The sequence below is a fragment of the Sipha flava genome, unplaced genomic scaffold (genome assembly GCF_003268045.1).
Source record: "Sipha flava isolate LNK unplaced genomic scaffold, YSA_version1 220_pilon_pilon, whole genome shotgun sequence".
Taxonomy (NCBI): Eukaryota; Metazoa; Arthropoda; class Insecta; order Hemiptera; family Aphididae; genus Sipha; species Sipha flava.
Window position 1 is genome coordinate 911,146 of NW_020272849.1, and position 25,629 is coordinate 936,774.

Sequence of the window (25,629 nt, forward strand, 5' to 3'; positions counted from 1 at the left end):
ACATATATATATATATTATACGCGTATTCAATGAAACTGTTTTTTCGCGTCGTTTATGATGGAGTAATATTAGGTTAAATATATCTATTAGTATACAAGTAATTTATCGCGGTAGTGATAATTAAACTGCTGCTACTGCAGAAAATTTCAAAGGAAAAACAAATTCACGATGATATTGTACAAATGTAACAAATTACTGTGATACCCTGTTATAGAGAAAAAGCAAATTTATTTTTTTTATAAAAATAAAATTTTCTCGCCATTATGGATATTTTACATATCTAATATTAGTATATTCTTTGGTTCGTCTATGCGAGTATTTATATATATATATATATATATATATATATATATATATATACATTGCCACTCAGTATTACTCTATAAAGTTTATTTTGGAGTAAAGAAAACAAAGAGGGTACTTTCGCTATCTGCGTGAAAGCTGTAAAAACGTAAGTATACTCGTACATGTATTCGTACAAATGTTCGATTGATATGTCACATAACACGCGCGTGTATTTTCATATCACGAAATATTAATAATTCAACGGTTTACATACAATAAGGTACCCATTTATACGAGTTAATACTTTCTCTGGAACCATGAGAATTGGTCTTGCGCATATTTTCAATTGTATCGGCATCGTGGCATGGTCTCAGATTCCTATAATGATGATGTATCTCGTAGTGTGTATATGCTAATATAATAATACAGTATATAATAGTAATTTTAAAACACTATATACGAAGCTAGTATGTGTATATAAATGTATATTATATATACAGTTACGGTCGACTCCGCGGATAAATGTTTTGGCGTGCGTATACGCTGTAGTTTATGTGTGTTGTATGCAATTGGGTGGCATGCCAGTAATCATTGAAAACCAAATGGATTTCCGTCGTTTGAATTCGTTCGACAACAATCAATGAGGATTCGGACGCGATTTCCGCGAAACCCAATAGCGATGTACTGGTAGTTTATATATGTGATAAATTTAGTGATTATTTTCTGAAGTGTACAACAACTATATATATATATATATGTGTGTGTGTTTATTTGCCCGGGGTTCATTATACGAGGTATATTGTACGCCTCTCGCAGGCGTGTACGTAAAATACTTGTAATATTTAACCGCTATTGGAACCGTAGCTAATTTTAAACGGTCACGATACTGTCGTCTCTTGCAGTTTTAATAACGCACAAGACATATATTATAACGTGTGTTCGCATATAGTGTCATGTAGCACTTACAAGATTTGAGCGACCAATATTGTACGCGTGTCATTTACAGGATACCGGAGTTTTGATGCGTTATGCAAATGCACGTGCGCGTGCGCGTCCGTGCATAGATAGACCGAATATAGAGAAAAGAAAACCCTGTATGCCTGTTTTCATATATATATATATATATATGAGTATTATTAGTATAACGATCATTGTACAAATAACGATTTCGAGTTTGTCACTCGCCCAATTGCCCCACTAACCGTCGTCATCGTAAATATTTACGTATTTGTGTAATCATAATGTATTATATGTATATAAACACATACGCATATCAATGAAAACTCTACTGCTCGCCAATCTATACAATATGAACTCTAATTAGAAACTAATTTTGTATTCATCACGTTGATGCGTATAACATATATGTGAACTCGCGCGCCCGTCTTTGGTCCCAAAAGAGATTTAAACGCTCAAACCATCTGCATCATCGCACACCGTCGTGCAGTCGGTCGTTATTATTATACCGCTTTGTACGCGTTAAAATCATTAATGTTTGTCTATATATATATATATATATATATATATATATATATATATAATACATACATTGTATATTTATAATATATGCTGCACATATGCTGCACCCATTCTACGGCTGTGCATGCATATTATGCATTTATATATGTACATATATATACATTTATATATTGCTTATTCGTCATAATTCGTACGTACTTATATATATCGTGGCTATGACGGTCGTGTGTCGATAACTTGGGTCGTTTTAAAGTTTGTCGAATTCTTCGGAGTCGCAGCTGGTGTGGAAAATATATAGATTCTAACTCCCAATGTTTACACGACTATGGATATGGTCGAGTTCATATATACGAACGATGAACACGTTTGTCGCGCTATATGTTGTCAGTGACTTATTTGTGAGTGTATATATATACACAGTCATACCGCTATTAAAACAAAGTTGATGGTTTTTAAAAAAAAAAAAAATCGTTAAATAGAAATTTCGTAATTAAAAATGTAATTTTTTTCACTTAAAATCTTTTTACGAATTACTGATAATATTAATAATAGTATGTTAGCATAGTTGTACTATCACAGCTCATTTCGTTAATTTTATCGAAGCTAGGTTAGCCAAGCGTACTCTGTATAAATTAAAACAGTTTAAAATGTAATGTAAAATAATATTAGATAATTAATTCGTTTAACACAAATGTAACTGTATATTATTACAAAGCGCGGTGTACAAATGGTCTAATTCTACATTATTATTAATATTTTTATACGCGTGTTAGATTCTCATGACTTATGTACAAACACAAAAATTTAAATAAACTCTTCATTGTATATTTGTAATACAAGTTTTTTAAAGATACATAATATTAATTTAAAGGAAACGCGTATTACAATGTATATGTTACGGCTAGTGTCCAAAGGATAGCTAAACTTAAGATTAGCCGTCTAATCATAGTTCAATCAAAAATTAACATTATCTAAATAAATAATTTAACGATATAAATAATACAAAAAATATAAATTTAAAAATAGATACTTTAAAAATTAGAATAGATTAATTTTTTTTATTTATTTATCACTCCACGTTAAACTAAAGTATAACAATACAATTATTGTAAATGTGTGAATCATCATTTTAAACGCGTTCGATAATAAATCGACAAAACAAGATATTTTGTATAAAATACTAAAAGCTGGTATCTTAACTGCTTTAACCACGATTGACTCGCTAATAAATTATTATGGATAGTCCTTATCGGGTGCATATTGAATGCAAAACATTTTAATTGTAAGTTAAAAATTTCAAAACTCAAAAATTGAACACAGATTATAATACATTTGTATAAAATATAAATTATATACTCTGTGATATGAGTTACAGTTATATGATAAATTAATTGATAATTTGATAGTTATAATTGGTTCGTAATTGTAGATACTAATTACTAAAGATAAATCTACAATCGTGGTTACTATTACACCAATATCAAATAGTACAGACTGATCAGAAGAACAGTTTAGTAGTTAGTACATATATATTTGTCAATAGTTTATGGGATGTGTTTGATCCCCCTCCCCCTTAATCACGCCCCTACTGTGTGGTGTGTCTATTGTTTATATATTAGCATTTATTAAACAAAAACGATCGAACTATTAAAGTTTTCAATTATTATATGTATTTAATATACTCGTATGTATAGGTAATTATATGCAAATGGTTTTTAAGATATTGTCGTGTACGTGTTTTTTTTTTTTTTATGGCTGTATGACATTTACTTGTATTTTGAGAAAGCATATATTTTTTGACACAATAAATATTCGACAAACGTGTAAATAATAAAAAATATTATATATATATATATATATATATATATATATAATCATTTACGTACCTACAAGTAAAAGTACTATGTTGTGTGGAAATAACTTGCTGACAATATATAACTAGTACGTATACGTTATAAAATATAATCTAGAGCGGCTCAACGCGGGTGTTAACAGCACAAGAGTAGTTAGTTAAATACACTCGTTGGAAATTAAATCGGACATAGTACGGTCAAAAAAAAATAAAAAAAATACGAGTAAATAAATAAATCCTTAGTCTTCGACCTCGGGTATCGAATAAAAACTTTTGATTTATTTTTCAATTTGCATTTACAGGATTACGGTTGATGAATTTTAATACGCATATTATAGTAATAATAATAATAATAATAATAATAATATGTTATATGCATTATTAAATTTCATAACCTGTAAGCGGTGTTGTTTTAGCCTTCAGAAGTGGCTTTTAGTTGTTATAGACCAATGGTGATATTTCAGACGTGTGAAATACTGACAGGATTATAACTATTAACGCATAACGCATTAAATAAATATTCATATACGCTATATATGTTTAATACGATTTATTTAAATTGAATATAGTATTTCTTCTTCTTCTTCTTTTTCTTTTTCTCTTTCGCCTATTTCCCAACTATTTGGAATCTGCCACTTCTCCACACATTCTCCACTCATCTCGATTTTCTACATCCCTATGCACACACTAACGGCCCTCATATCATTTTCAATCGTATCCAACATCTCTTTTTTGGTCTTCCTCTTTTTCTTTTCCCTTCAACGTCCATTTCCATAACAAATCTTACTGTATTTGCTTCCTCTCGTCTCATCACATGCCCAAACCATATCAGTCTATTTTCTCTCATCTTATTCACTATAGTATTTAATTTATAAATATAGTATTAATGTATTAATAATGCTTTAGTAATTTGTACGTAATAAATATAATTTGGTGGAGGAGGGAGGAGAGACAATTATCATTCGGCTTTTGAAATATTTTTCGGTGGCTATAGCTTTTGATGTATTATTTGATACGAATCCAATAATAACTATGATTATTTTGTGTTCGTCGTTATAAACACGCCAATAGTAAAAAAAAAAAATTACCAAAATGATTGATTGTTCGGTTCAGATAATATTATGTATGTTTATATGAGCAAACTCAGTGGGACCGGATATTGATACGCATGTATACATTACACATTGCATTTGCGATCAACATATTTTATTATACACTTGTATATTACTTATTAGTCATTATGTATTCCGACTTGTTTTCGAAACTGACCTATTGGTGTCAGATTATAAATGTAGTAACATCGCCGTGTATGTACATAAAATTGTTTTCTATATTTCATTGATGTTTTTCTCCTATGACACAATACACTGTATCGTAATAATATACGCATAAAATGTGTATCAGTTATATAATTCTACGTTTTATTTCCTACGCAATATTTCGTATTCATATCAATAGGATTGTTTTATTATATATATATTTTTTCAATCGATGAAAATGTTACTCTAAATCATTACACGTGCAGTATATATTTAAATATATTTATGAATTTATTATTATACTACTTATTATTATTATAATTAATAATTATTGTATTATAACACATGCACAGGAGCGTCATGACTCATTACCAGGGCTCGGGACTTATAGCACTTAAAATAATTAAAATAAGTATTTAAAAAATTTAAAATTAAGCAAAATATTTATTAAAAAAAAAAAAAACCATAAAATTCTAACTAAAAAATCAAACGAAATAAAAATAAATCTTCACTTTCAAAACTTTAAGGATTTTATAGATTTTCTAAGGGATTTTTCTGAAAAATAAAATGTAAACTGTTCTTTCTGTTCTTGATCATTCTGACGTTTGACATTCAGTTCTATTTTCAACGTTGGAATATTTTTGTTAACCCTACACCTTGGACGGCGACGAACTACGTGACAACGTAGATAAGATAAGAATTATTTTTAATTTTAATTCTATCATAAACGACTTTGTAGGAGAAAACTATAAAAACGTAAAAAAAAAACTGGTCAAATAAGCAAAAATAATCAGAAAAACTGAAAATAAGCATTTTTTTTTTAAAAATTGCTGAAAAAAGCAAAAAAAGGCACTTTCAAATTTCATAATTGTACATGTTATAACTTAAAATACACTACTATAGCACTCTGCTACATTTGAAGTCAATCCATAAAAATAAGCAAATGCTTTAACTCCCGAGCCCTGCTCATGACTAAAGGTTGCTTGTCTACTGCATTGTGTCGACTCACAAACTAAATGTTTTTCACGTTAATTATTTTGATTTCGATATACTTGTGTTTCGCGCTGTGATTCGACATGAAAACTTTTGATTCATGTATTTTTGTAAATTTATGTATACGTTTAATATATTCGTTTCAATTATAAACACACTCCGCGTATGTGTGTAATGTATGCGTGAATCCATGGGGTGTTTGAAATATTTTTCACCTTACCGACCGACCCGTTATCATGTGTGTGTACATTATTTATAGAGATAAACAGAATATTATAAATATATAAATAAATCGTTGAAAGCGAATTAAATAGCAATAAATCTCGTTGCAGGAATGCGTATTTTCCATAGTATCTATTATATATTATGCAATTACCTATTCGTGTAGTTTACTTTAAATGTCTTATGATGTATACTGTATGTATAAAATGTTAAAACATTTTAACTTGTGGAATCGCGTAATCAAAACGGTGCTCGTATGCGTTTTTAATCTGATAAAGTCTCGAAATAGCATTATCAAAAAATACACGTTTATATTATAATAGTTGGCAAACGAGAGCCATTGAATGTTTAGTATGAGTGTGTTTATATATATATATTTGAGTGTGTGTATGTGTATTTTTTATAGTTATGAAGTATATATTGAAATCAATTTTATAATAGTGCTAGAACAGTGACAGAACTGAAGAAATAAACGGAATTCCTATACTGTAAAAATCATATTGATTAATCTTGCAACAAAATGATGCTCATGCATTCGAGTCTAAAGTCCTTTCCCCTACTTGTTACTTCAGTGCACAAGGTAATTAAAAAATTACCATGTAGGTGCTGCGTTTCTCCTTTAGGTATATATAATAACCTACGCATTTCCGGTGTTGGAGCGCGGAAAAAAATATAAATACTAATACACATCAAGACGATTTCATTTCATGTAGACTAGCTGGCTATACATAGGGAAATAAACTGCAGTATTTAACTATCATTTTAAACATTTTCGTTTAAAATAATTTTAAGGATAGTAAATGGTAACTTAAAATGTTTTCTACAGCTCCTATTTAAATGTTTCCAAATATTTTAAAACGAATAACTGACATAATTTTTTTAATGTTATCAGCTGATTCCTATGATAGTGTTATAATACATTTACCCAACGAGTGGCTAGTGCACTACCGTTTGAGGTGCTATGCATACGTATTTAATACGATCTAGGACAAATGGACGTAGCCATTTGGACGTGGCCGTTTGAACTTGGGGACAAATGGACGTAAAAATATATATATATATATATATATATATATATATAAATCAGTAAATAAAATAAATAAGTTATTTATATTTATTATAGTATGTAAATTTTAATGTCAAAAATATTCATTCAAAAAAACTTCACCATCACGATTTGAATTAATTAATGACATCTTACACGTACATTTGAATGCAATTTGTACACGAATTATACAGTTATAGATGTGTATCACCGTATTTCGATAAAGTATGATACTTATTACAAGTTGTAAAAACCAATAAGTTAAATATAATATATAATATATTATATTGATATAAAAGATACCAATTGCCAAAACGATAAAATTCGATAAGGTTTGATATTATGATACGATACCATTAGTTGTATCAGGGGGTAGACACAACACGGAGGCAACGAAATCAGCGGCCATTTTAATTGAGGTACTTTTATTATCAAATTATATTCAGTGATAACTGACATTCGTTATTAATTGTAATTTCAATTATGGTAATTGTTCAATATGTGATCTACCAAACAGTGTGAAACATGGTGACCTACTGAGTACCAAAAAGTTTTTACTTGTGGATAATTTTTTAGATAGTATGTCTACCATAATACAGGCCCATGTACAGGATTTCAGAATGGGAAGTGTTAAAAAAAAAAAAAAATTATAAACTAGATACATCGATGATTAAATAGTATTATACAGGTATTTATATACATTTTTTAAGTATATTAAAAACCTTTATATCGATATAATACTATAAAATGCAAATCATTATTGCAGTAAATTTACAAATACAATTGTAATACATTTACAAAACTACAATTTATATTTTTTTGGTAATGATGGGAGGTTGGGGGTTGATCCATGGTCATACCATAGTATAAGACTTATAAATCTCCCAAATCTCAAACTCTTATTGTACCTAATACTTTGAAAAATAATACTATTATTAGTAAAATTTGAAAATGCGCAGTAGCTTATAAAGAATATTATTACTGTTTCTTGATGGAATGAAATGTTACTAACTTTCTACTGTACCTTAAATAAAGTGGCTGACTGATTTCATTATTGTCCTATGCTGCCCATGTAATTTGTTATCAGTGTCCATTCTGTTTTATTCTGAAGTTATATTATGAACATAAAATATCAATGGTTTTATAACTTATAAATATATATATTTTTTTATTATTTTTTTTTTTTTGACGTCCATTTGTCCCCACGACCTAACAGCTACGTCCATTTGTCCCTATTTGTATTAAATATACTTCTGCCACTTATAATGTATCTTCTTCTCCTTTGCCTTTCTTCCAACTATTTGGGGTTGGCCACCCTTGTCCTTAACTTCCTTTCGTCTTGATTTTCTACATCCCCTACGCACATACCAACGGCCCTCATATTATTCTCAATCGTAGCCAAATCGCTTATAATTAACACATATAATAATAGTGGATCCATTTTTTTTTTTATGAGCATTTGAGGCTGAGGTACACTCTGTGATTAACAGCGTCAGTGTCGCTTGTGTCAGATCCGTGCAAGACAATTATTATAGTTATCGGATGATGATCGACACATGATGGAGGCGTCGGTATACTCGTGATACGCGCATGCATATCGCATTGACAATGTTAGAAAGCATTCAGTTTTTTCTTCTTTTTTTTTCCTCTTCGTCATCGGTCATGACGCGAATTCGATCCCTAAACGCGATATTGTGCATAGGACGTGAAAGCCGTTGGTATCGCAGTAATCGTATTGGTAGTTCGTGGTACCAGCATGTGTATGTATGTAAAACAAACGTGATCGCATCAAACTCGTCGCTATACCATGTGGTTTCCCGATAAAAGTCGATTTCTCCGATTGAAATTCAAATTTTTCAGATTTTTCTATTTATACACACCAGTAGGGCCTGTATATACTCGAGGTCTGTAATCACACGTGCACGTCAATCGTTGTGAGAGCTTTCCTCTCATATTCGCTGTTTGTCACTGCCATTGCCGCCACCATTGGTGCTGTGTCGTTAAAATAATATGTGCATTTGTGTATATTGTTATACATTAGTAACTTCTACCGGTCGGCCATCGATTGTTTTGCACCAGTATTCACTCCCACGCAAATAATCGAATTAATCTATGAATTACCCATAACTGTATGTATGTGTGTGTGAGAGAGAGGGAGAGGGAAAGTTGAGTTTGAGTTTGTGATCGCGCTTGTACGTACCGTTATTGCTGGATTTAATGTGGTATTACGATATATATATATATATATATATATAATATTTTTGATTATTTGTGGTAATGTTCACCTGGGAAAATTATTATGAAAATCAGACGGACCGGTTAGGAGGAACCGCCATGAGTTCAAACGGTGCATTAGTTAAGAAACCGGTTGTGCGGTATGATAAAAAAGAGGGTTGACTGAAAACGGTTAGCTGAAGTTGTTTAATATACAGTTTATATTTATATATAAATTTAATATGAGCAGTGTACATGTGTACGATATAAAGCACCTATCAACTTTTTCTGTATATAGTATCATTATAGATAGATCCTCAACGATCCAAAGAACGATATTGTCCGGGTGCATAGAATTCCTCGGTCATCAAATTTTTGGTTTCTCGAATCGTATACGTACAATTAAACGAGACGAGAGTGAGGGAAACCCGTTCCGTCAGGTACTTCTATACGATTGATGATCTACATTTAAGGGAATCCAATGTCAATAAACCATAGCCCCGGTAATAATAATGTGTAATTTAAAAACCCCGTATAACGGTATGTCTCCGTCGCCACCGCAGTCGCAGAGAGCGTGCATGTGCATGAGCGCGCTTTTATTCAATGCATGCGCTTTAATTCGATCATTTATATTGATGTATAAACAGTTATGCGAAATAAATTACTCAAAATATAGGTATAAATGAATGAATGAGTCAACGTGTTCGATTTTGATAAATCGGTGCCACCGTAAAGCTCTGTACGGAAAAAGATAACGAGCCGATTTATTTTAACATTGAATTAAGTCCATACGTGCTATAATTTACTGTATTGGCAATGTAATAAATCTTCTTCAAAATAATTTAAAGATGTACGATGGTCGATGGCCGGAAATATCGACCACGCGTTTCTTTTAGTCGTAAACACGTGGTGAACACGAGCTTTTATCAATTTACTCAAACAATTAATGCAGTATCGTCACCCCACGTTTGAACATTTACATACTATCACAGTAGATCAAATTATCGGGGTGTATTTTTATTATAATTTTGGTTAAACGTTAAATAATTCAGTGTTAAGATCAAGAATTTTCACATCAAATTTATTTGACCGGAGTTATACACACAATCCACTTTTGCATTACCAATCGCGGTTGTTATGTTTATTATGTTAATTTATTTATTTTTGTTGTGAGTAATGTACCGATATATTTTCTCGCAACAAGCATTTTTATTTGAGTGCCCTTATGGCAAAAAACGAAAACAATGTACAAGAGACCGTCATTATTTATGTGCTTTGTTTAATCGTATAACGTTTATAATGTTAGCGGTTTAAAATCGAACACTTGTTCGTGTTCCTTGCGGTCCTATGTGGTGTTTTTTCTCCAAGTACTACTGGTGCTTACACGTAAAATAATGATAAAAACCGTGGGATCGCCATTGCGTGTCCACCTCAGCGTATTATCTGTCAAAAAGACGTTTATGTTTTCAATACGTTATGGCTTATAATCAATATTTTTCGTGGTTTGAATAACTGCTGATTTTTTGATTATTATCCAAAGTGAACAAATAAAATAAAATCAGACAACAATTATTGAAGATCTAGAATTGTTTTGAGTTATTATAACTATTACAAAAAAAAATCTATGATATTTGGATCTAGATCTAACCGACAATTCGATTACAGAAAATCAGTTGGTTACAACATATTTTTATCTTAATCTTATATTTCAATTGTAAATTTTATTTATTTTAATTTTTTAAGTTTGAAAAGTTTACGAGGATTGTTAATTTATTTTAAAACTAATTCTGTTATATATATATATATAAGCCTTCCGAATACAATTCGATAATAGAGCTGGTTTTTCCGTGAATTAAACCCGTCCCTTAGGTAAAAATAATTAGACAAACCATATAGTAAATTTACCTTTATTTTAAACATCATTCGACTGCCCTAAAATCTTTGTCCTTTGGATCGACGAAGCAAGGGAAAAAATCTCAAAACATCATTAATTAATATATAACTAATATCAGTGCTCGAATTAGGGGGAGGGTGCGCTGGGGGCGGAGCTCCTCTACTATTTTTTTTTTTTTTGCGTACCCCAACTATATTTTTTCATCGGAACGGGGGGACGCCACGTTCATCCGAATTTATGTCCAAAATAATTTTTATGTGAATTTCAATTTACGTCAATTTGAAAACGAATTTTACAATTTATAATATCAAAACTATTTTCATAATTAATGATTATATGGTGGTTATGATAAGGGACAACGTCGTCATTTCTGGAAAATATAAATAGCAATGTCTGTGAATTTGGTGTATTATACTTTATACATTGTACAGTTTTTTATTAATATTGGCGATCGACGATATCGGCATTTCGGAAAAAAATAAATGACCGCACCACGACTAATTTTAGGCCATGGCCCACAATAAAGAGTAAAAATAAATGAAAACAAAAACCAAATATATGATTATATCATTCGATTCATGAAACTGCCTAATTGCCTACAATTATGTTAATTATTATTTTATTTTTATTTTCTATTGAACATGTAGGATGTTGGTATTGCTATCAAAATATATTATATTTGAAATTAAAATATTTGTTTAGCTAAAATTTGGTATTCAAAATATATGTATGTTTGGCGGTTGGTAGGAGTGAGGAACGAAGCGAAAATAATTGCGCACGTGGAACGCAGTTTTCGAATCGTTGGACTGAGCTCCTCTACTTAATTTTTTCTCAATTCGATCACTGACTAATATAACTTACATATAAGTAGTACGATGTACTTAAAAGTATAATAATATATATTTATGTAGTCTCGTGTGATAACTTTAGATTATGAAATCTCCTTGTACAGCACTTTACTCTTAAAAATTCATCGCAGAAAACTTCTGGTATATCTCGTATCCAAAAGTTTATGTTATAGTCATGGACGTTCGCTTGACGTTTTCAGAGGTATTTTTTTACCGATATGTAACAAATTGTGTCCGACGGTACGGATCGTCAGTAGTCGTATACGTATCACGAATAATAACTTAAGGACGCAATGACGTGTTTTAGTGTACACATAAGTATTTTATTATACCGGTCAATCGCAGTACATTGTCTGTAGAGAAAATTAAACGAAGCTTGTTGTATATGCTTAGTAATTTTATTACAGAGACTAAAATTGTGTGCAGTACGACACACTGTGTAATACGAAATGTTAAGTGTGCAGTACAAAATTAATGCTTTATTAGCGTGCCGATCCCATTAAATTGAAATCGTATTTATGTTAATTGCTGCACGTCGTATTTGAGCGCACGGTTGCACGGAAGTCGTCCGGCGTGTTATCTCTTTCCTCAAGAAAAATGCGACCGTTTCCGTGCATGTTAGTTTTTGAACCCTCCCATTCTCACAATTAAATGCACTCTTTTTTTTCAATTTATTTCTCCTACCTGCTTCGTCCCGTGCTTATCGCTATTATTCCCTTGTCTTGTATACCTTTAGAATTTCTTCGGAAATTCGTGAATCGTTGCAGACGACGACAAGCAACCGCAGCCGACAAAGAATTGGTTCTACCTATGTGGCGGCGATATTATCGCGTCTATGCTCCTGCTGCTTCCAGCAGTGCGACGACGATGGCAGGTCGGAGGCCCCCAGATTCATTTATTTTCGGTCACCCTTACCACGGTTTCGCCAAAAGAATTATTATTATAATAGTGTAACGTAGTTATGAACGTATTATAGCCTTTTCTCCTTGCCGGCGTCGACTGGTCGTACATATTGTTATGAATAAACCAAACGACCAAACCAACCTAAAAAAACCCATTGAGGAAACATAATATACTGCAATCGGGTTACAAAATACATTGTAGCATACGTTATTATGAAGAGATCATTTTTTGTCGTAGAATTCTTTTCATCCGAATAAAATTTCTCCCATGTATTTTAAGGACTGCAGAGCCAAATACGAATTCTGTTTGTTTTGTTAATTACTCTGTTACGATTGGTGTTCATCTTTTGATTTAAGTATATATTGTTGTATTTTTGAGGATGGCCTCGCTCGCTAAAATAGACGCCTTTTTTTAATGATGAAAGTGTTTTGAACTCCAGAACTAAATCCAAGAAATTTGTAACATTATACAGTTACTATAGAATAATTTTTGTAGTAATAATAAATTGTTTTTTTTTTATGTTTAATTTTTTTTAGATATATTGGTACCTATAGTTACACAAATATTATTTAAATATCGTTTTATGTCTTATTAGATTACATATAGAACACTTCCGTTTTTATTTATATATCAAAACTCTTTCAAAATTGTTATTTTTTATTTACGTGTATATATTCATACATATTATTAATTTCGTCCGACATACGAACGATATATATTTCCACTGCCACTGCCGGACATATGCGCGTATGCAAATCCGAATTATACGGTCCACAAGTCATTGTATCCGCATAACCCAAACAATATTTTTACGATTCTCCACCGTCAAACGTTGTTTGTTATTAGTACGGAACGATTTGGTTTGTGCTCATGTATTTTATAAAGATGTATATGTATAATTGTGTATGTGCGTGCGTGTGCGTGTGTGAGAGTATAGAGTATAGCGAAAAACTAACGTACGATAACTAATGGTACATATTTTTGTCGGTGTATGTATATATCCTGCGCAGAAATATTATTTTTGAATAGTTATTTTTCTCCCTTAAATAACTCTCCCCTCAATGTTGTTTTTGTGTCGTAAATTTCGCATCACTTGGTAATGCTAATAAACGTGTATCTCTCTCCTTGATTAGTTTACATATTGTATACGTATATGTATATATAAAAATATTATATTTATTAAAACTCACTTTGTTTTAAACAGTCGAACAAATAAAGATAACTCCGATTTTCCGGTAACTTCAATTTGTGCTGTCGAGGAGTCTCTTGCCACTGTAACTGACCGTATTCGTTGAACTGTTAAATTGGTCGATTGTTATTACTTCCTGAGGTGGTGCGTGGTAATGTGTTCGTGCAATTGTATAGCTTTGTGTTTGCTACCGATTGAAGTATATTCTGGTGCGAAGTGTTCGACTGGAGGACTTGGGGCTCCCGCACGCTCAAGTCGACCATGAAACAACAAACACTATATACTCGTATTTGAGTGCGTAGTTTAGGCCGGAAAGCGTTATCCGCGTCCGAATGGTGACGGGCAGGAAGAGATACGGTTCTTCTATTTTTTCCTATTTTTTATTTTTATTTTTTTAATGAGTTTCGATGATTATATACACGTCCAACAATGAATGCAGTGTTGGGAAAATTAATTCCAATCTCTACGTGCAAGTGTGACTACAGCCTATACGAATATTTTTTTCGACCCACTGTTTAATATTATATTGGTATATGTACATCTACAGAGTAGTGAAATGAACATTTTAAGTAGGTAGTGTTCTTTAATATCTATAGATATACTATATGTATCTATACCTATGTAATTTCTAAGTCCAAGGATTGATGGTCTATTCATCGCTGTTATTATTCGTTTGTCGATCTTAATTTATGAACATAAATGTCATATGTTCGTAGATATCTTATGGTTTAGATAATCTACGTCAAGTTGCGGTAATTTAAGAATAAATTCCTATTTTTTTTTTTTTTTTTTGTATATTAACGCTCGTGCAATCGATGAGACCACCAAGAAGCGAGGCTGACTAAAATATTTATAAATTCGGATAGCAGATAACATGCTGAATTCGTTTTTTTTTTCACTGAAACTAACGAAGACGTCTGTGTTTTTGAACAATGATGTAATTTACTCGTGATTGTTATACATAGTATACATAACATTTTTTGATTTAGTAAAAATGCATATTCGACAGATAAATAATTTATTATTGCTATAAAAGCACGCAATCGTGTAATGACTGCTCAAATCAAAACTATTTTCTGAAATATCGCAATTTATCAAAATAATTTTCTTGTTGAATTTGATGTTTTAAAGTTTCCATGATTGAAAACCTTCGGTCTAAACGAAATTGATTCGCTCGAACGTGCAAATCATTCGGTTATAATATCCCGATGTATAGTGCATGTGTATTATCTTGTTACTATTTAGTTTGAAATGTATGTATTGTGTCCACATGTTGTCTATTATATTCTAATGTAGTAGTAGCAGTAATAAAATAGTCCGTATCGTCGTCGGTGGTGGCGGCGGAGGTGCTGTGGGCATAAATATATGTAAGCAACGAGGTCAATGTCTCCGATGTTGCAGCAAGTATTGTTTTATGTTTACGTTCACGACCCACATGATATAGCGCATTAATGTAATGTAAATATTGACCTTTTTCGCGCACGAATGTCACACTTGCTTGGAGACCGCCTGGTCGTGGTCTTGGAAGTAAAACTCCAAAAACAACCACACGACAGAGAAACGAACAACACGTGTTTATGTACAAGTACTTACATATATTCTATACATTTTTCTACTTAACCCCGAACGATCCGTACTATAGAAACTGAAATAGACTTTATAAAAAAATAAAAATGGCGCATCTCGTGGTGGACTCCAGTATAAGGGTTTTGCTACTTTTCTCCCCACCCGTCGTGTTTTACCGAATTGGTCGGTTTTACTTTATTCTGAATTTTTATTAGAATATCAATAATTTCCTCCTCGTCATTTTACAATAGATTTTTGTTAGCTTGGTTTACGTACTCTTTAGCTGGTGATCAGAGTTCTAAGTAACATTTCGCATATCTTCACTAGCTCATTCCTAGTGGTGCAATTCATTCCCTTTTTCTCTTTGGCCTTGTCATTAACTTCATACAGTATATTGTTCGTATTTGTTTGTTCCGCTCGCCGTCGTGATGAGAGTTAGCCAACGAGTGTTGGTTTTATTCTTTTTTCGTCATAATCTCAATTTTAATTCTAAATTAATTAATTTTTTTCTCTCGTTTCAGTGTTGCGATGCGTGCGCAGGATGGCCACTCAGTCACGGCCGGTGTGGAGTATTGACTCACCTGGTAGCGCCTGACTTCTCCAGCCCCGGCGGCGTACCGTCGTCGGACGCGTACCTGTTGTTGGACGTGGCCAGTGCCGGGCTGACGCTGAACTGGGTTGGTGCGGGCGCCCGGTTCCGAAGCCGCCTGTCCACGGACACCGTAGTCATGTTGGCCGATGACTTGCAACAACTGTGCACCACGCTCAAGCACTTAGTAGCCGTGGTTGACCGATCGGTGCAGCGGGTGCCCCTCGACAGGATCAAGTACCCGTGTTATGGGTGCAAGGACCGCATGTGTGTGCAGTCCACGTCGTGTCAACAACAGCCGTCCTCGAATAACGGAGACAGCACCGTGACCGTGACCGCCGCATCAGCCGTTCAATTGCAGCGGCAACAGTACGAAAACGTTGTCGGCGATGAACACGCGTACGACGATATGGACAACTCCATACCGCACATTGACTCGGACCCGGAAGACGTGGCACAGGATAGTAGACATCAGAAGGTGGACAACAACGTTGCAGGTGAGTCATGCTGAAATACGTGGACTATTATTTCATTATAGTTATTTTGGTGGATCGTGTATCCCATATTTAGGTCAAGTATACCGTGGTTTCTGTATTCAAGGTCTGGAGTCAATTTTTTTCTTATGATATTTAATAACAAGCCGCACAAAAATCAGTAGATTATCCATAGAACCATGCCATAGTTGAATATAATAAAAAAAAAGCCCGAACGGCTTATAAGGATGGCTAAAATATTGGATGTATGACGGGATGATTATGATGATCAATATGTCCTAAAAAGAAGAATTAATATATATTATACAAATTTTAATGTTGATATTTACGTTTCCTAAATATTGCATACTAAAGATGCGAGCGGCTGATGAGGAGAGACCGTTCACCTGCAATGCATATCGCTAAACTCACATTGTATTGATAATAATAATTATCAGTATTTATAGAAAAAGTTATCTTAAATGGTCCACGATAAGAAAAAAAAAACAATGGAGTCGTGATTCCCTGCTATTTATAGTGATACTTTTTGATCTCGATACCGTCATGAGTGCTTTTCAATCTTGTAGTAGAAGAAACTGTCTTGAACGGTGTATAAGTATAAGTGTGGCTAATGTGAGAGCAATATTTTCAAAATAAACTTTCACGGTATTGTAAGAGTTTAAAAAATACCGTCATTTATTACAACGTTTTATTCAAATGTTAATAAAGCTGTATAGAAGAGGGTAAAAAATACTGCTCTTGCTGCTAATATTGTGAAAGATGATCGGTAAACAGCTGATCTTCGGTTAGACTAAACAATTATATTGTTTTCGTACGTGTCGTTGATTCATCGGTATGCATTGAGAGTTTTGTACGCCAGTCAATATTGAATACAGCACAATATTTGAATGACGAGTAATATATAAATTTAGTTTCTGGTTGGGTACTAGCATTGATTATAAATAGTACTAACTTGTAGTAACTATTTATAATCAATGGTACTAGGTACTTCGAGTTGGGTACGGGTTGGTTTTAGATATTTAGAACGTCAACGGTTGTCTCTCTGAATAGAAATATATTACAAAGTCTACAATAACATTAGGAGCAGCAGGAGTACATATTGGTCAATGAGATCGTATATATTTTTATCTGTATTCCAGCAATAATACATTCAACTATGTATGGATTTTATATATATCACGACGTTTGTGTTTTCAATACTAAAATGTTCGTTTCTATTTTTTTTTTCTGTTCGATATTTTCTGATAATATATAGCCTGTTGTGGGCTTTTACCTGCAGTATAATATAATACAAATGAAATAACGTGTATTTTTCCTCGGCACGTGTGGCTAATTATGAAATTGTCGTATTAATAGTGGCGCAGCGGACTACCAGACGATTGTCATGAAAACAACTGTTTACTCGTATTATTATTACCATTCGGTTGTAGGTACGACTGCGGTCGTCGATAGACTAGACTTCTCGCGTGCGTCACAGAATTCCATTATAATATTATAACTATAATACAATATATATTATAAAATGTGCCGTGTACTGTTATTGTACGGCCAATTTGTAAAATTACATAAACGCGCTTATGTTATACGTGAACCGAGACAGAGGATGAGCAGATGCAGACGTAATTTCAGACTGACGAGTGCCATTTCACTTTTTGTTCTTCACGGCTTTTTCACTCTCCGTATCAGTAAATAGAAAAAGACGCACTTGTATATCTACAATTCATCTTCAAATCTCGACATGTGTTTTGAATAAATTCGTCCGTGCTTTTGCACATTAATTCATAGATGAGGTTATTTCGTTTGTTACATTTATGTCAAATATGCTCTTGAAAAGTCGCGAATTTATTTTTATTCGTATATATACGAATACACCCAGTGGTAACGTGTATCGGCATGTACTGTATCAGCCTGCACACATTATATTCTATGTTATATATGCTAACCAGTTACCATAAAAAAATGTTCGTCGAATCTTATAGTGGTAATCTGTCAGGGAAAGTTTTCGAGGTAATTTCCCAGCGCGTTCTGGATTTTCACATTTTTTAATACAAATACTCCTGTCTACAAAGTTTAAATAATCACAGATAAATAAAATCATCAATAAATCATCACAAATTTAAACGGATGAAATCTGATCTATAAATTCCGGTAATTTACAAATTTTTAATTATTGTATGTATTAAAAATCGCGTGTCACATAAAGTAATTCTTATTATGTAATATGACCGAATAAATTGAAAACCAGCGTGGTTCGTGCAGCAATAATTGAAAATTGAAAATATAATATTATTATCTACATAAATTGTTTCAGTTTGTGTGTGGTAAGATATAATGAGGTGTGTGCGTGTGTCAAGCGGTTTGGTTTCCAAAGGGTTTTGTTAAACCAAAACTCAGACAAACGCGCGTGTTTCTTGCGATACAATGATTATTTTAAATAAAAATTTAAACAAATATAAAACCCGTCTTGCAATGTTTCTTCCCACCAGTCATTTCTTCCCACTCATAGTGATCGAATACTATCAGTCAACCAACGAATTGTTTTGTACAAGACTCTAGAGCATTTTATAAAATTATGTTTTCAACTTGAATGGAATTTACTTTAACATGAATTTCTCGTCGCATTATTTTTTCCCACGCCTAAGAAAAATATGTAATCGCTACATAAATCCATTTTATAATGAATTATTACTGAATAGAATGTACTTAATGTAAATCAATATTAACTACACAGCTAGCGGTTTTAAATATTTCTTTTTGAAAAGCCTAAAATATGTTTCCTTCTTAGTAGTATGGTATTGAAAAAAATAAATTGGCAGATCATCGTTGCGATAGTGAATAAAAAATAATTGGGGATTATAAATTAGTGTATAATAAAAACGGCACAGTCTAAAATACACACATAGTTATTATGTGGTGTGTATGTATATTGTATACGTACCACATAGTATAAATATACTGTATTGCCCCAAGTAATAATTACTCGACCTCATTAATATAATTTGAACTCGGACGTAACTCAATATGTATCTTAATACACATTAAGTATGGGTGTGCATCGATATAGAGAGAGTTGTACAATATTTTTAGGACTTTTAGACGATTTAGTTTTATGAGTTTTTTTTTTATTTTCCGAGGTGAGGTCTTATGAATAAATTACCCGATCATTTGTGCTTATTAAGCGAAAATTTCTCAGTGCACTTAATTCTCTTTTATGCGTGTTTTTTTTCCATTTTCGATAGTCTAAGGGTACCCTCATCTCTTTGTAATAACATTATATTACATGTACCGAGACTCTACGATGACAATGGATCGGGATGGGGAAAATAGAAATGTAACAATAATAAAGTCGCATAAGTAACTACTAACCTAGGCCCGATTTTTTTAGCTGAGCGTCGATGTATCGCTGGTATTCAATTCCTTGCAGGGTCATAAAACAATGATATCGATTCATCTATCCTAATTTCTCTAATCTGTTTTAAAGTTCCATCTCATTTATTTCCTTCCTCAGTCTCCTTCATGTTCCGTTTTCTACTACCAATTATATGGCTAATGAACCTTTAAGGCATCTTATGTCGATTGCCAATGCAGATTCTGCCTTTAACGATTTGTTAGTAACTTGATTAGTGGCGTACATTCGATCTTGCTCTGGGGGGGGGGGGGGATTTAACAAAAATAATCGTTTTTTTCGTTGCACAGATAAATAAGATAAATAATTGCTATAAGCAAATATTATTTTATACAACTTTTTTACCAATTTATATAAAAATAGCATACTTAACAAAACTTTTTAAACACCTATCAATATAATTATTTAACTATCATAATATTTGTATAGTTGTATATTTTAAGTTTAAAGCGTAATAATGAAACTACGAATATATTACACGTCATCAATAATAAAACAATTTTCTTTTTTCTTTTTTGCCCTGGGAGGGGTTTGAACCCGGGGACCCCCCCCCCCCCCCGTATGTACGCCACTTAACTTGATTATAATACACTATAGTAGGATGATTTGGTATGTTATATATTATTGTACAATATTAATTGTTATCCCAATGTTGTATGTTCAAAAAGGGCCCAGTCCCTTAAATAAATAAAACAACGGTGTTTATAACTCATATTATTATTATTATTATTATTAAATAAAAAATCATTATACCGTATAATCGACAAAGTCATAAACCGTACACATTCCGGTTCTTCACAAAATCAAAACGATTGGTTTGGTCGTATAAAATCGAAGAAAGGAAACCGTTGTACATCAAAGTTGTTGTCACCGCCATCACCGTTATTGATGTGTATTATGCATGTAGTTTGTTTAATAATATAATATCGCGTATTGCGACGGACCGGAAAACGGCAAGCAAAACAAGTTCATTGACTATAATGCACGTGGCCAAAACCACGTAAAATAGTTGCCGACGACGCCACGGCTGACGACGACGTATCACGTGTACGTTCGCGTTATTGTGAAATGTTCAAAAACCTGTAGTGTCCGCACATAAAACATTATAATAACTGCTATTAATAAGATAAAAACTTATCATATATGAATGATAATATATTGTTTATTTGATTATATTAATGAATCTTAAATCATGATCATCTTATATTTAAAACAGGTATTTAAATGAATGCATTGATTTTTGATGTGTTTTGTGTTTTTGATGACAGAGATGCCACTGCTCATACTACGTCGTCCTGTTTTTATAAAAACTCGGTATACATCCGAAAACAGATATGTATGTATTGACTATATAGTATTTGTTTCCTTTAAAAAGTAGTTTCTTTTCTTTGGCACTTTAGTAGAGTTGGAAAGGTGCAGTAAAACGTAGTGCTGTGTATGGTAGTAAAATAAATATCTTACAATAATGCAGTTAATTAATAAGTATTATACTCGTATATTTATTGTTTTATCGTATAGCAATAACCGTCATAAAATAAAAAAAAATTAAAATGAAATAAAATATAAAAATACAATGTAATATAACAATTATTATAATATTAAATTGTATTTTACAGCATATATACTATATATGCTTTCACTAACGTTTCATTGAATCTTCAATGGTATAGCATATGCAACATTTTAATTTTATTGATTCTTATAAATAATCGGTAGACTTGTTTTTTTTCTCCGATTAATTAAAGTATTTAAATATGCATATGTTTATGTGAAGTTGATAGAAAAATGATCCAACCGATAGAATATACAACTAAATTAATGTAAATTTGAACTGGGATTGGTATTATCATAGGATTTATAAAATTATAAGTATACTTTTTATATGAATCAATGAAGTCGTATATATTATAATTACAATAAATTACATTTTTTAATTAAAAATGAAGACAAATGGACCCACAATAAATTTGTAAATATTTATATTTGATATCCCGAAAAATCGATGTTTTTGATTTATAACTTAAACCAAAGATATAATAGCACACCGTATGATATTGATTTAAACCTGTTATAAATTCGTCAACCGTTCATCATATGACATTCACAGAACATAATTAAAAACAACTTGGTTGTAATTTTCTTTTTTTCTTTTTTTCCATTGCAGCAACCATTTATTTTCAGACAAAATATTTATGACTAGTAAAATTATATTATGTACAGCAATAGTTTTAAAACTTAACAAATATTACTCGAGAAGGTTGAACTCTACCTATGAATAATCTTTTAGATCGTATAATAATATTCATTGTACTTTATTACAAAAATATTTTTCTGATTGTGAAAACGATAAGAATATTTTTCTGTTCGTATTATATATATATTATTATATATATAGCCCATAATAAGTAATTGTTATTCTACATGAATAATATTATGTATTTGTCCATATAAAATAATCGGATAAAGTAATGTTTACGTAAAATATATAATGTTATATGGTATCTACTATTAGTTGGCTCGAGCGTTTAATAAGTTTATGTATACAAGCTATACAAGTAATAGAAAAATTCTAAGGTTATGGTTTTTTCTATATGTATATATATATATATATATATATATATATATATATATATATATATACATATATATGTGTGTGTATGTATATAATTTTTTGATATATTTTTTAACTTTCAACAATGTAACCTATTTACACTGTGCAAATATGAAATTTCGAATTTTTATGTGTTTTAAAGCACCTGTAGTTAGGAATTCACGCAAAAGTTTCTTGTGATGCTACAACAGCTCCTCCACAGGATCTCGTATAGGAAAAAATACTCACACATGCAACATATTTGAAACCTGAAAACATATATTGCGCTTTTTACTTTAGTAGTGAGATAAAAACGTAAAAATAAACTTTATACCTGTTATATTATTGTACCAATTTCACTATAAGTTTTATCAAGTTCAATTAAAGTTAGGGATGGGCATGAAATCCAAAGTATCTGAACTATCCGAATTTATAGATTTGCTTTTAATGTGAATTATAATTATTTTTAATTATTGGTAAATAAATTATTTTATTTTATTTTAATTAAATTTTAAAACCATATTATTTTTATATTTTATGAATCACAGTACACGTATACTTATCATAACTTCATCAATTTTTATAATTTATTATTACTTACCAAAAAAAGTTATTAAATTGTTTAGTTTTTTTTTATACTTCTGTGACTTACAGTGTTATAATATCTGAATACCCAATTAATTAACTTTACTACATTACCTTAATTAAATTTATGTGAGTAAAGAAATGAATCGTTGAAAAGAAAAATTGAGTTAAATAATCCGTGTAATCCATAAAATCCAGGTATGCCCATTACTAGTTGAAATATTATTGTAATATTAATTTATTAATTATATTTTATTATTTTATATTTATTTATTAATTTTGTTAGTACTATTGTAATAAATTACAATTATTATAAAAACATGGAACTTGTACTTGTATGCAGAAAATAAAAATCTAGATTCAAATACTTAAAAACTGAGAGCTTCAAATTTTAATTTTAAGCTACTCAATATAATTATTATACTCATTATACTTCTAAATTTAAGATAATGTCAATAAAATACTTTTTTTTTATAAAACGTATTTTCGCTCAGAGTAACTAAAAAGTTAAATGTTTAGCGCTTATGAGATATAGCCATGCAATACGTGTATTATAAAATGTTATACCAGTGCAGTTTATGACGGATAACTTATCTAGATGGAATTATATGATATAAAAAAAAAACCGTTTTCACATACACTGCAGTATATGTGATATAATAAATTCGTCTACCGAACTAAATTAAATCTTCATCTAACGCAATAATTTATATTAGAGCTGAGTAGAACATAGTGGGCGTACTGGAATACTGAAACCATGTACATTATATATACATAAATTAGATGGGACAAGATGGGGCACTTGTCTAAAGGTTTTACGGATTTCTGGTTTAGCCCTTTGCTATTCAGCTATTCAGTATGGTGGCAGTAAGCACATACTAAATCAGTGGACATGGCCCTAAACAATATAAATAGGATATTAACCGGATGTCTGAAACTCGCATTGATAGCCGAAATTCAGATTTTGAGTGGTATTGTCCTCCCCTCCCCAAATATAAGAAGAGAAGTAGCAGCAATGATCAAAAAGAAAAACCAGATAAGTGACCATAGACATCTCATGTTTGGCGAAATACAAATAACTAGCAGACTAAAATCCAAAAAATTGTTTTGGAAAACCAGTGAACCAATAACAGAACTACCAACAGTGACAAGACTTAAAATTTGTTAGGAAAGACTCATCAATAGCGACATAAGTACATTTTGGAGACATCCGAAAGAATTCCATGTACCAAGCTATGACCTACCTTGTGCACACGAAAGACTATCAACAGAATACGATCGGGAGTTGAAAGAACTGAAGAGAACCTGTATAAATGGATACTAACTGCAGATGCGGACTGTGAATGCGGAAGTGTACAAACTTCAAAACACCTAATAGATTGTTCTGTAGTTCTAATTAGAGGAAAAAAGGAGGACTTTCTAGGAAGATATTTAAGTTACAATGCAATTATATTTGCTTATTTTTGGGCGAAGAAAGGAATTTGAAATTGTATACCACTGATCAAAACTCAAAGAAGAAGATTGAAAATCAATTATAGTTATAAATTTAGTTTTCATAACGCATCTGATTCATATAACGTTCGAGAACAAGCTTCTGAGCAAAATTAAAATCAACGTCTTTTTGAAAAATTTTAAATCACGGAACATCAATTTTGAGTTAACAGATACACCACGCAACAACGAGACCGAATAGCGAAGAATCCCAAGAAACATCTGAACGCTATATATAATATCACATATTATAAGGTAGAAAATGATTTATATTTCAAAGTTGTCTGAAAATAGCTCTACACGGCTCAAATCATTTCTGCTAACAACATAAAATAAAAAACGTTAAATCCTAAAATTGGGTGTACGTTAGGAATACCAGACTTCGATATAACCGGTGAATTTAACTAAGAGATTGAAATTTTCCTGTTAAACTAGGTTTTACTATATAGAACGTAGTATGTATAAGTATACTAGTATACTATATAGTGTACTATATAATACATTTAAATTTTAGTTTTAATTGGAATATTCGAAAACTCTAATTCAAACTAATGAAATAAAAAAATAAAAATTCAAAGTGGATCGTAGATTTTCAAGAACAAGGGCCCTCATAGATCCTCTCACGTTTGCACTTAAATTGTTTTGGAAAATAATACATTTTATCATTATTAACATTGCTTTGTAGGTGCATTTTTATTGAATATTTATAATTTAGTAAATATAC

At 31.4% G+C, this 25,629-nt stretch overlaps 1 protein-coding gene across 2 annotated transcripts in view; it reads left to right on the forward strand.

The window, feature by feature from the left end:
• Nucleotides 1-25,629, forward strand: part of LOC112683120 (rho guanine nucleotide exchange factor 40-like) — a 156,476-nt gene that overhangs the window by 64,521 nt on the left and 66,326 nt on the right. For both annotated transcript variants that reach the window (XM_025554009.1, XM_025554010.1), the window contains exon 4: nucleotides 16,272-16,836. In XM_025554009.1, the coding sequence (XP_025409794.1) occupies nucleotides 16,272-16,836 (565 nt within the window). The remainder of the gene's footprint in view (nucleotides 1-16,271; nucleotides 16,837-25,629) is intronic.